The sequence below is a fragment of the Oreochromis niloticus genome, linkage group LG6 (assembly GCF_001858045.2).
Source record: "Oreochromis niloticus isolate F11D_XX linkage group LG6, O_niloticus_UMD_NMBU, whole genome shotgun sequence".
NCBI lineage: Eukaryota > Metazoa > Chordata > Actinopteri > Cichliformes > Cichlidae > Oreochromis > Oreochromis niloticus.
In genome coordinates this window covers 18,599,012-18,612,411 of record NC_031971.2, presented here as the reverse complement: position 1 = coordinate 18,612,411, position 13,400 = coordinate 18,599,012, and the positions used below count along the sequence as shown (strand labels likewise).

The 13,400-nt window shown below is 41.6% G+C and overlaps 1 protein-coding gene across 1 annotated transcript in view; it reads right to left on the bottom strand.

Annotated features, from left to right (window-relative positions):
• The window catches only part of cxxc4 (CXXC finger 4), a 29,101-nt gene extending 18,841 nt beyond the window's left edge, over positions 1–10,260 (bottom strand). Inside the window, exons 1-2 of the mRNA XM_005457002.4 lie at positions 9,767–10,260; positions 6,825–7,763 (exon numbers count right to left, since the gene is read on the bottom strand). Of these exons, the coding sequence (XP_005457059.1) occupies positions 6,825–7,649 (825 nt within the window). The 5' untranslated portion in view covers positions 7,650–7,763; positions 9,767–10,260. The remainder of the gene's footprint in view (positions 1–6,824; positions 7,764–9,766) is intronic.
• Between the last annotated feature and the right edge of the window lie 3,140 nt (positions 10,261–13,400).

Here is a 13,400-nt window from a genome sequence, read left to right as displayed (position 1 = left end):
AGTTGCATGGCGTGTCTGCGATACTTACTCGTGCATCCTGCACCCACAGCACTGAACAAGTTCCTCATTTATTTTGCAGACTTTCTGTGTCAACAAAAGACAGGTAACGGGTCATGTGATGATGATTAATGCAACTCAAAGAGCGCTTTTATGCTTCAGGCCTACTTTTGTGCATGTTATATCTGACTATGCTGATTGGGTTTGAGCCAAAACACAGTTAACCTGTATCTCAACACTACTTTTTTACACACAAACTTTTACTAGCATATCTGACTGGTCAGCACCACACAAAATTGCACACTTAAAATACAGCGAATCTCATTCTTTCTGAAAAAGAATGAGATTTTATATGAAGCTGGTTATAAGAAGAAAGTAACCGTGATCAATGCTACATGCTAGACATCTCACACTGAAATCTAAGTCACTTGAATGAGTCTTTCATCTGATTTAAGCAAAGCTCCACTGGCTTTGTTTTTTTGTGGTGGTGCCACATAATTTTACAATGTCACAGGCCAAATCATCACCTATGTGCTTGCCATCATTTTATATATGTCTGTGAAGTCAGGTTGACTCTACTCTTTATCACCAACCAGATAACAGTGGATTGAATCAACTTTTCAACTTGCCAGTGCTGCAGCTCTTTCAGCCTCAAAAGAAAAAAAAAGTGAAGAGACAGGTTTAGGCTACTCTGTTGCGAAAAGGTCTTTGCATAAAGACTTTTTTTACAGAAATATTAGATCTTTATTTCTTCTAAATTCTCAATTGTTTAAATTGCTAGCTTTGACTTTAAGATTTATTTCAAGATGCTTAACCTGGATTTAAATGACAAAAAGGTCAAAGTCAGTATGAAACCGTGACATTGGCCAGAACCGCACTACGACTGCAATGTATAATGAATGAAATAAAATGAAGACTATAGGCGAGTGATTAAAGCGATTAAATGTGGTGAGGTTTTTTTTCTCAGAAGGTAGCCACTAAGTTAGAACTTCGGTTCCCAGTCCACAAATGATCATTTTCCTGTGTAGTTCACTCTTCTTATAAGGACAATGTAATAATACAGCTACCCATTACATGTTTGATATAACCACAAAGAAGCTGGTTATAGGTATTGAGTAATAGCTCACTGGAACAGAGGAATAGCATGTCTAATCATTCATTTTACCCACTGAATTAGGGCATTATGCAAAAAAAAGAAGAAAAAAATAGTGAAGAACACGGCATCATAATAACACGTTGTTGCTCTCCGCTCAGTGAAGTCCCCTGATGCAATTACTGAAGACTTTTTCTCTCACACCTTTTGGTACACGCTCTCAGTAATGACGAGATACCTTTTAACTTCTCAGCTAGAGTCATCATCAATAATGTATTCTCATCTGTTTAAAATTTAAAGTGCCACACATTAACGTCCTCCCGCACCTGCTCTTTCACGCTGTCCACCCTCTGCTGAGCCGCTGTTTTACCCCCATCCCCGTCTCCCTGTCTTTCTCTCTCTCCTCTCACTATAATAAAGACAATGACAACGACTTCTCTTTTACCGCCGAACTAGTGATGTTAAATCAAGCAGGGGCAGAGGAGGCGACAGACCACATAATGTAAGGGCATCGTCCGGACGCCTCCAATTACGCTTTGGCCTTAATTGGTGACAGTGGCAGCGGCGATGAATTCTTTAACAGTCCTGTGCGGTTGTGCCTTTCCGCGCGCAGCGAAGACCTGAGGAGGACAGCTACTCACTGCAAATGGAAGCTGACAGAAAAGCCACATGGCACAACCAATCTTGGGGAAAAAGGGCATGACAATGACTAAAGGGGCCCGGGCTCTTAAGTAGCTGAGGGTAGCTTGCAGGAAAGATGTGTATAATTAAGCGGTCTGCGTTGTGGTTCAGATGGCAAAATCCCATTGTCTTGACAGGAGCTTACTGTTGCCCTCTAGGTGGAGATGCGCAGCAGCGTACGGTCTCATTTTTCCTTCCCTTTTTTTTTCTTTTGCACCCCCCCTTAGACCTCTGCGACCAAATTAATCTGCAGTTTTAAAGCTTGAATAAATCCAGTAAGTTAGAGATCTGCAGATCTAAAGGCTGCGCGTCCCTCGGGCTTTTTCTTTCGATGCGTTTTTTTTTTTTCAAATTTCATTCCCTCCTTTCCTTTGCCCATGGAGATTGACTGGAAGCACTCGGTGTTATCTCCAGGGAGGCAAAGGTTGGTGGGAGGGGGGTGAAGGCCACAGATTTGTCCTTATCTATTCTGAGCACACCTAAAACAAATTAGACCTGGCTACCGTTGCTTATTTGGCTCCCGTACTCATTAAGGGGCTGAATCCAAGCTATTTTACTCAAGGTCCTGCTTCCTACCATTTCGGGCCTTGTCTTTTATCACAATAGTAAAGGTTTCCAGGCAGCCATGCCACCTTTTCATCTCACCCATTTCATGTAGTCGTATCAACACAGCACAAAGAACAGAAGGAGGGAGGGAGCGAGGGAGGGAGAGAGCGAGCGAGCGAACATCTCTGTACGCTGGGATGCTGTTTTCCTGCACATGACTTGATGCTGGCCTTTGACATTTGTTAATTGAAAGAGGAATCTGTTCAGCGGGACTTGGCTTTGTCCTTTCCTGCTTTTTTTTCTCCAGTGTTATGTTGCTATTAAAATAGAAGCCTCTCAGGATGTTATTTCAAGTAGATTTCTTTGTCTTTACTATTTTATTAATGTAAAAAACAAAACCTACAGAAGCGCTGTTTAAGTAAAATTGTTCCTGCTGGTATACTTCCTGCTTCACAATAAGCTGAACTTCCATTTGGAATTAAAAGGAAGTTTCTGTTGAATTATATAATTGCAGAAGGTGTGGTAGGCATTAGATCACTGATTTACAGTCTTTAATAGTGACAATCATTGGGAAATAAACCATACATTATAAATGCAGCGTCAACAATTATGTAAAATTCAACAGCTGAATTTGTAGCATAGCTAGAATATCTTGCAGGAACTGGTCAGGGCGGTCATGATTTAGCCTGGATTGCTTCAGTGTCTAGAGGCATGCTATGTATAATAAAATCTGTGACAACTGAACTGATAAATTATAAAGTGTAAGGACAGAGTCCAAAGGTTTCTCAGAAAAATAAGTGTTTTAAAGCTTTTCTGAGACACATTCAGTTCACACGCAGAATTGTTTATGAATACATCCATATGATCTTGACAGAAGCACCAACAAACTCCCAATAAACTGAATGTATTTAGATCTTTGAACCACTTGTTGTACGCCACCTTAGAGATAATATTTCTCAAACATGGGCTCAGTGTTCTGATAATAAACCTGAAGGGTTAAAAAATGGAAAGCAAACAGAAAACACAAAAATATGCACAACATATGTACAAACATAATATTCTTAAAGTAATATAAGACGTAATTTTGGCCTTTTTTGGCCTTTATTTGACATCCAGGCCTCTGCAGCACCTTTGGTTTGGGTTGACAGTTTAACCAGGTGAGTTATAGCAGCATCCCGGTAACATAATGGTAATTGTGAGACTCTATACTATTAGCAGAAAGATGAGGCTATGTTCACTACAAGGCCAAACGCTGTATTGGGGGGGTGATTAAACATAACTACAAAGAGTGAAATTGATACATACTTATAAATTCCCTCAACACCAGGCCGGTATTTTTTGTACTTTAATTGTTTTGTTCGGTGCAGCACAGTTTGTACTGTATCTTCACTGACAAACATTAAGAAATTTAAAATAAGACTACGCAGAAATAAAAGTTGAAGTGAGGCAGACAGGTGAGGTAAACAGAGGTGAAGATGCGGCTTACCCTCATACAAGTATAGCATTTGAAAGTTAATGAAGGACCTCTGAGCCATCTGAGCTAAAGCTATGCAAAGGTAACTGCTCAGGAAATGTTAGGTTAGATGAGATTCCTCTGCCAGACTAATCCATCCTGGAGCCTGAGAGCAGCACAGAGACGGAGCAGACAGAGAGCAGAATCTGCTGCAGAACAGCACAGCGGTGACAGAGGGCAATTCTCTAGGGCCTTGCATTAGCGCGCTAAATTAAAGGGGGTATTAGATTAAATTGGCTCTCCGATTTCAGGGGTGTGAGTAAAATTCTGATTTGCATTTCCACCGCTGCTTAAGATATAATTAGTTCAGGGTGATTCCCATGTGGAAAACACTGACAGCCAAATCTAACTGGCTGCCAGTAGCTTATCGTCTCTTCCAAGGCAAAAGGTAGACTTGGCTCATGTTCAGTGTGTGCGTTTGTGACTGCGTAGTTAGATGCTAGATTGTGTGTGTGTGTGTGTGTGTGTTTGCGTACATCTTGTGTGTGCGAGAGAAAAAGAGGAAGAAGAAGAAAAGGTGACACCCAGAGTGCGACTACGTGTTACAACATGTGATGCTGCACATATTGCGTGCACCATTTGACTCCTCACACTTCTTAATAAAATCCCAACGAACCCCGAGCGTCGTCAACAAGGCGAAAAGAGACCCACTCAGCGCCCACGTACATAAAACTGCACAACTTCACACCTCTGAGATGCCTTTAAATGCAAGCCCATTTACACTGCAGAAGGCACACCTGTAATTACGGTTGCAGAGTCAAAAATAACAATTAGCGCTGGAGAAGTCCATACTAGGAATTACTGAACTCGGAGAAAAAGCTTTTAAATCCAAGTTAGGATTTGTTTGGGGGGCTTCACACCCTCGGTAATTCTAACCTTCTTTGCAAATGGATGTTTTCCAAAAAGTGATGCTACCCATGGATTATGAGCTTGGGCCCAGCTTCCTGGACACCTGTTTGGAACACCTGTTAGTACATCATCTATAGAGTCAGCATCCGATGAGCTTCAGACTGACACCTCGGCAATATCCACATCCAGCTCATACTCAATAACCTCCTTAATGGCCCATTTAATTAAACTCTTAAACCTTAATTTTTTTGCCCCTTAATAGCAGAGTCTTGCACACTCCATGACAAGTCATGCGTGCAGTATGATCACACCAGTGTTTTCTAAATCTAACCTTCAGCATGTTTTAAGAGAAACATCCAAACCTGACACGTTTGATTCTGCATGACTCCACCAAACATTTAAAAACATTTAAAATGCAAGCCTCCAAAGTCTCTTTCCTAAAGAGTCGCTTTTTATATTTGTAATTTCTGTCCTTTAAAATCATTTTCTTTATCCCCACTGTGACAATATTTCTACTTGTCTGAGAGCAAACCATCTCAGTTCATAGACACCCACTATTTTTATGGATGTATTTATTTATTTATTGAAATCTTGATTTCTCTTCCAAAAAGGTTGAAATCATCCCACTTCACTGAGAGTTTCGTTCACCCTGTTTTCTAAAAGAAAACAGTGAGAAAAAGTGAATGCACAAACATTTCTGCTTCATATGCAAGCCATCTCGATAAATTTATAACTTCTGAAATGATGCACCTTGTCTAGAATTTAAACAATAAACTTTGATGGTGTGCCTTCAGAGCTTGCTTGTAACAGCTGATCAGTTTAAGGGATTAAGCTGAGTAAAACAGGCATGTAGATTTCTGTGTCGTTGACCAAGAGGCAAAGCTTTGGAGGTTCTGGACTGGAGAAATTGATTACAAGGTGCTAATGCTGCCAGGCTGCGACTGAATTGATGGAAAATCTCCATGTGGCAAACAAAAGTGACATTTATGATAAGAATCATATGACTAACTAATAAAATGTTACATCACAGACTTGGGCATTGGTGGAGTCAACATTGCATTACTGAACACGTGTGAGAACCAAACAAGAATCAGACAAACTGATGTCTTGACTTGACTTCAGATTTAGCAAAGCATACATCCATACATGGTGTTTTTCCACATAGATTAGGTAATATTTCAGAATTAACCTTGTTATCCTCCCTGTGTAATCTCCTGATTAGAGAACAAATTATCTGGCACTCGGGCTGCATTTGGTGGAAACTCATCCATACAGGCGCATCTTAAGTCAGAACCTCAGGATAATCAGAACCATATTTGCAACTCAACATTCGTATTCCGCCTTTGCCCCTGATAATCAAATGTCAGCTGGTAAATAGATCAATTAAAACAAATCTTTAAAAACAATTCAGCCCTGTGTCCTAATGAAGCCTCTTGCTAGCTCTCAGTTAAGCCGATTCCTAATATGTTTTTCCCTTTCCTAAGTGGACCAGATTATTATTATTTTTTTATGCATCATGCCCCAGACTGATGCATAATTGCCCATAATGGCGTAAATATAATGTAAAATGACTTTATCTCCATCCCACTGTGATATGCACAATCAATTCATACAGGATAAGTGTGAAGGGATCAGTCTGGGTGCTTTATTCCCCTCCCCAAATAAAACTTGGGGGGATGTTTTGAGAAACGCCATCAGCAGCTCTGCCATCACTCTCGCCATCTCTTGGTGGTCGGAGGCTGAGGCTTTGTGGGATATTGATTCTCCCCATCCAGAGACGGTTTCCATAATTGGTTAAAATGACCGGGTGCAGAGAGAGATGGCTCTCTGCTGAAAACCATTTCCCAGCCCTGCTTGGAGCTGAGCCAAGCTCGGGGTTGTTCGGATGCGTTCCAGCCCCAGCCTGACTGGCAGCAATTAGGGGTGTCTGAGCCAAGCTCAGCTTGCGCTCCGCACAAACACCCCTAATTACTGCCAATTAGGCTAGGCGGGTAGGCAGATTTGAGAAACCGGGGGGATGTTCAGGCATGGGTGGGCATGGAAACAATTTTCAAGGGCTTAGAACGTGACTGGATGAAAAGGTTAATGCTTTGGAGTGCAAGGGGATAATAACAAAAGAAGGGGAAGCAGAGCCCCGGTTCTCACCTCCAGCGATGAGCCTGGCTTCTTTTTCAGCTCCTCACATTTCCTAAATTTGCAGATCTGGTGGCCCGTTTTGCGGTTCCGACAACTGCTGCAGACACCACAGTTGATTAGCCGCCTGCAGGGTGCACAGACCCCACACCTTTTCCTTTTCTTCTTTGCTGGGTTTCCACTGGATGCTGAGGAATTATTCTGTGGGCAGTCTGCCAGATTGGCAATTTGAAACGCACTGTCTGTAACGGCTGCTGAGGCTGCGGGGGAGTGAAGGGCTGTCATGACGATGACCCCGGGAGGTAATGAGATGCCCCCTAAAGCCGGAATAGCGGAAAAAGTTCCAACGCGTTCTGGGAGATTCATTATCTCTGCTTCAGCAGCGCCGCATTTCAGCTTGTTCATGCATTCTCCTGCTAAAGGTCTGCAGTGTTCGGGGGATAAGGTAGAGAGGAAATTATTATTTGCCATTTGCAGCGTCTCTGGCGGCACGCCAGGCTTCCCCGGCCTCTGGGAGTCATTTCTATGCATGCTGGTCCTATTAGGGTTTATTGCCGCTGATTTCCTTCCCCAGAGCATGGCGTTATCACAGTTCCAAGGGGACATACCAATTCTAGCACTGGGAAAAATGGGCGTTGTGATACGGGCAATCTTAGCAGTCTGTGGAAATGCCCCATTGGTTTTATAAAAGTTTGCAAAAGACCTGTACCTTTCCATTTCTGCATTATAATCCAAAAGCTGGCTTAATCCACCATCCTGAAGATTATCCTTTTGTAGCAGAGACACATCTGCATTTTGTCCATTTTCAATGCAAAGTGCATTGTTTATGTTAGACATGGCTGAGAAACGGTAGTCAGTGTTTAGAAGAAGAGAGTGAGGTTACAGCGGCCTTCGTCAAAGTGAAGCTGGTTACGAACAACGAGTTACCATCCTGGTTTGTCTCCTCCAGAGCTAAAAAGAAAAAGAAAACAAAACAAATGAGAAGAAAACAACAATTACACACAAAAGAGACAAATACTTTCATCCTGATCACTTTCCACTTCTCAATTTCAACTTTTCTCTGAAAAAGAGAGGCTGATATTGTGAAGAATCCTCTGGCACAGTGTTTATGCTCTGACAGTATAATCACAAAAAGTCATCTAGTGACAATAACGTGATAGCTGTGACAGACCAACATGTCATTATTATTATCAAGAGAAAAAAATTTGCAAGTTTATTTTAAAAAATTCTCTTGCCAGGGTCTTCTTACATATTTTCAAGAAAACTCGATCTGCTACTTCACAGAATAAACACAAACATCTGGATATGCAGCAGTGCATTTAATAAAAACGGGAAAATTTAAATATTCTATCCAAAATCATATTATTTTGGAAAAGTTAGAAGAGAGCCTCATGTCATGTGAAGACATGCACAAAATCTCATTCCTGCAGGAGGTTCTTAAAAATAAGCTGGCTTGGATGTGAGGATTTACAGAGTTAAACATTTTCAAATCTCTTGATTTTCGCCTGTAGTAACCGTAATTGCAAAGCTGGCCCATCCCTGTAAACAAGACGCTGACCAGCCTGAGCAGCAAGTGGTATTCATTCATGGCCAGCTCTATTACATTTACTCTGTGACAGCGCTCAGTGATAGCCACTGGTGAATTTCCAACCAGATCATGGACCAGACCAACTACAGTGTCAGCTGCCTCAGGATGGGACACATGCATGTGTGGGTCCATGTGTATGTGTGTGTGTGTGTGTGTTTGTGGGGGGTGGGGGTGCTCCATTTCCTCTCTCACTCTCTCTCTCCCCCAGTCTGTCTGGATTTGGTTTCCACAGATAAAAGCCCATTAGACACATCTCCCCTACTTCCATTACCTTTTTCTGGGCTTTCTCTCTTAATTGCCAAAGCTGATCCATTGCTAGAACACTAAAGCATTTCAAATCACTTCCATGGTGCTACCCAGCAGCTGTCTTGAAAAGAATGAATTATAAATATGCACACACAGAACAAGAGGTATCACACTGGGTGGCATTATCAAAGTCCTCAATATACTAAAGTGTATCCACCACTAAACATGCCCAAAGAGTCAAGCATTTGTCCTGTTAACCTGAGACCAGATTATCAGGAGAATAAAATCTAAATAGTGTTTCATAGGGTTTTATATAGATATATTTTTTTTTTTCTCTCTTTCCAGCAATTCTTGAGGTCTCAGTACACTTTAGACTTTTCATTTTCACGGAGCAAATGTAAGAAGATGAGTTTTATCCACCATAGTCTCAGATCTGGAAGTTCAATGTCAGTGTGGCATCTGAAACAACCGCCAGCCACCCGTAAACAAAACCTCCTTGGCTTAATGATCAGCCCTCCTCAGGGTCATTATTACTTAATCAATTCACCCCTGGAGCGAAATACGCAGCCCAAAGGCAATCAAGTCACGGACATTGATTTTCAGCCTGTAAACAAAGTTTAGAGAGACAGAAATGTTCAATACTCGAAGCTGGAGAGACAGAGAGAGGAAGAGGGGGGAGAGGAGAAAGATAACCAGAGAAAGGTGGAGAGTGCGAAAGGGAGACCAAAGAAAGAAAAGTAAAAAAAAATAAATAAATATATAAAAAAAAAACGCGTCCGGTGATCAGCAGCTGTACCTCCGCTGTGCTGCACAACGATGCCATTAATTACACTCAGCCTGGTCTGAGCTAGACATCCAGATCAAAGGTCATGCATAGATAATCCGGAGAGGGGAGTGCGGTGCAACAGTGCGAATAAAAGCCCCATAAAAATAATCTGACACTGGCCGGATCACTTGGCAGCCACACGGACACAAATCGGGACAGCAAAACGGGAGGGTAAAACACATGCAACCGGACGCCAAAATAAGGATGGACAAACACTCGGAGCGAGAGGGAAAGCTTGAGAGAGAGAGAGCGAGTGAGAGAGAAGAAGGGAGAGAGGGAGAGAGCATCACCTACCAGGTTCCTGTTGAGAAGAGCTCCCAAGATGCTACCAGCCGGCGACCGTGTAACGGCACATCACTGCGAAGGGATACGCGGGGGGGAAATAATGCAAAGACGCGAGAAGACGCACAGACATAGGCTGCCGGAGGAGAACAGGGAGACTGTGTGTGTGTGTATGTGTGTGTGCGTGTGTGTGTGTGCTGAGAGCGCTCAAAACAAAAGGATCATTTTTATCGACTTTCTGGACACGCTAGGGGGGGAAAAAAGGTTGAAAAGTGCATAAATAAGCCAAAAGGTGTCGGACGAAAAAGAGAGAGAAGGGGGAAGCGGAAATCGCAGAGGTGGTTAGGTGTTTCCTCTCCTCTTGATCCGGAGGCTGTATTGTGTGTGTCTGCCTGGTCTCAGTTCAGCCCGTGTCTCCTGTCGCTGTGTGTGGCTGATTGGTGCTGAGGTGAGGAAGCAGGGATGTGGACACCTACTGATCATTGGCTGGAAATTACTATAGAAACACTCGGGAGGTGGGAGGGATGGATGGCTCAGGGCGCCCTACAGAGAGAAAATATCTACGGCAAATATCTGCGTCTTGAACCCTTGTGGTGTCCGCTTTCATCCCTTTATTTTGACAAAAATATTTTTAATATACTTCTTTAATAATGAGACATTTAGGGGGGGGGGGGTTACGTGTCCTTTAATAAGGGTTGGGGTAACTTGTCAAATTAATTTAAATGGAGCTGAGCTGTGATTCGTCCATCGACAGCCATAATTACCAAGACCTCCAGGATTCATCACATTGTAAGTCCTGCCTGCTCACCACCCATGCCTACACACTTCCCGTTGACAACAGGAGCTTGCCTGGCACATTTTACACCATGAGTCCCAGTGTGTGGCAGTCCCGTCCGATCATGTTGATGCTTGGGTTATGATGGGACCTTCACCTTTGTAACCCCATTCTTGGTTTTACGTTACTTTGCATTATAGAGAAAAAACAAATACCAAACACAATGTTTGTCTTTACTGTATTAATAAAACAGAAGGTGAATAAGATATAAACTTATCACAAAAAATTAGGAAATTTGTGTTTGGTTGATTTTTTGTAAGGAAAATGCATTTGTGGGTTGCGCCCATGACAAACTTGCCAAATCATCTCTGCCAGTACTAAACAGCTTATTTTGCTATCGACTCTTGTTTGGTTTATTGGATTGGATGATCGAAGTCTGAAGAAACAGAAGGATATTAGGAATTTAACAATTTATTCATTTAACCAGCAGGAGCCTCAGCAGCATGTGGAAGAACTGTACACAGCCACAACAGCCTTGCTCTTCCTCCCCATGCCGGTCACCAGCTTGGTCACACACTGCTGTTGGATGGCATCACATTCACCAGCATTTGTAGCAAAAATTAGCCAGTGTGGGGGTTTTTTGGTAAATTTTGCTTGAACTGCACCAACAAGACTTCAGTGGGGTTGAGTTCAGGAATGCAGGCAGTCACCTGTCCTCTCCACTCCCAAACTCGTAGTCTTTGGGCTCATCGCTTAACATAATGTTCCTCCACATGTTCAGGTTCCAGCGGATGTTGCCAACACCAGAGCAAATAGGTCTGATGATAAAGGGCATTCATGGCAGGTCTCGTGGGAAGTTTTTCATGGTGCAGCAGACATACTCACCCCTGCTGCTCAACCCGAAAATGCATTTTTGTGGCACCATTTAAGGGAAAATAAACAGGTTTACCAACAGTATAATATCAAAGTCAACTTTATTATCAAAAACAATATGTAGAGATCATACACAGGAATTTGAAATTGCAGTGCCCCCACAGCCCTCAGTGTTACACTTAAACAAACATAAATAAAAATTTTATATACAATCTTACGTATACATTATTTATTACCAAGAAGCTTTGTTACAACAAAGAAATAATCTACTGAACACACATTTCCTTAGTTTTTCGGCTAAGTTTATTTTATTCAGGTCCTCAAAATCATTACAATCACAGTGCTACTTATAAGTCATTAACAAATACTCAGTATAGAATATGGCAATCATAACAATAAATCTGGGTTAACAAGTTGTGGAAAATGAGGCTGACAAACTGGTTCTAGATGCTTGATGATGATATCTTCAAGCATCTAGATAAGACTCTAAGAAGGCACCAATTCTTCAGCTCCAATTATAAATATGTCATTAATAAAAGGTCTTAATATATTACGCTGTCAATAAGTAAGTGCATATTCATTTAAAAGTTGCTTCTTTTCCCTTTAATCTTTAGTAAATTAAGTTTTAACTATTAATACTTAGCTATCACTTGCAAGACCATAATAGTGCATTGCACTCATGTAATTCATAATATGGGCCAAAATCTTATCATTTTTCATGTTCTCTTAAGTTGCATGACATTTCCTGAATTAACCATCAGAAATTCCCAGAGACTGATGTGACAGCATCTATTTCTTGTTTTGCTTCACTAAAGATCCCAAACCCCAAATATATTCAATTTACAGTCATTAGAAAAAACAAAACAACAACAAATGTTGATACTTGAGACAAAAATGGAAAAACAAACCACCAACTTTCTTGTGTTTTTGTTGATACGATTCATTATCTGAGTTTCTACCAGCTGATTTTCTGTCAATCGGTAAGACGATCAATCATTTCAACTCCACTGGAAAATGGCATTATGTCGCAGAGGAATACACAGTCCCTGCGTCGCTTCTACTTTTAAAGCACGCTTATGTGTGAGTAAACACAGTGACAGCTGCACTGACACATTTCTAAGCCATAATCTTCCAGGTGAGCTGTGCGGCGCAGGCCTATGGGCTGCTAAAGGCGACGCTTTGATGACTGTATTTAGAGGTGGCAATAGAGAGGACGAGGAAGAAGCGAAAACTTCTGTGATAAGGGTTGTACAATTTTATGTAAACATCTTTTAAACTTTGTTCAGAAATAACATTTGGATTATAAAAGTCAGTTCTTCAAATTCAAACATAATTCTTTAAGAGTATTCCAGCATTTTAAAGTACTAATCAGGAAAAATGTAAAGATGAGTGTTTTACTGTAGTTTAATGGGAAAATGCAGTGAATATGCAACACAAACTATAACGATAAATGCACCTCACCTCAAATTTACTGATGTAGCTCCATAACGTAACAACTGATTTGGGTGTAAGTCTTTCGTTTGTTTTTGTTTTGTATCTGACAAACCTCTCTGTCTACAAGAAACCCTTTGTGCCTAAAAAAGGTCTGACCTGACAAACCTTAATCCTTTAACCCTTCACCTCTGTGAAGTCATCGCTGGTCCGTCATAATGGGCACAGTGATTTGTTTGGAATAACTCAGGATGTGCACCAGAGCTTTCCCGACACACTTAGAGGAGGAAAACAGCTTTGGCATGACGTGCACAGTTACGAGAGCTGTAATATTAAAATCCTATTGTGACATCATCATTTTAAGGGGGTTGTTATGCCACAAGCTATACAGTCATGCACTGATAGAGTCACTCAGCGCTGGTGGTGTGGGGGTAAGGAGCAATGCTGAAGATCTGAAGGAGTAATCTGACATAGAACCGTATATACTACCTATGAACTTGGCATCATGTGTGTGGAAAAACTGGAGGTAAAAGTGACGGAGGAGGGATGAATCGATCTGACACTGAA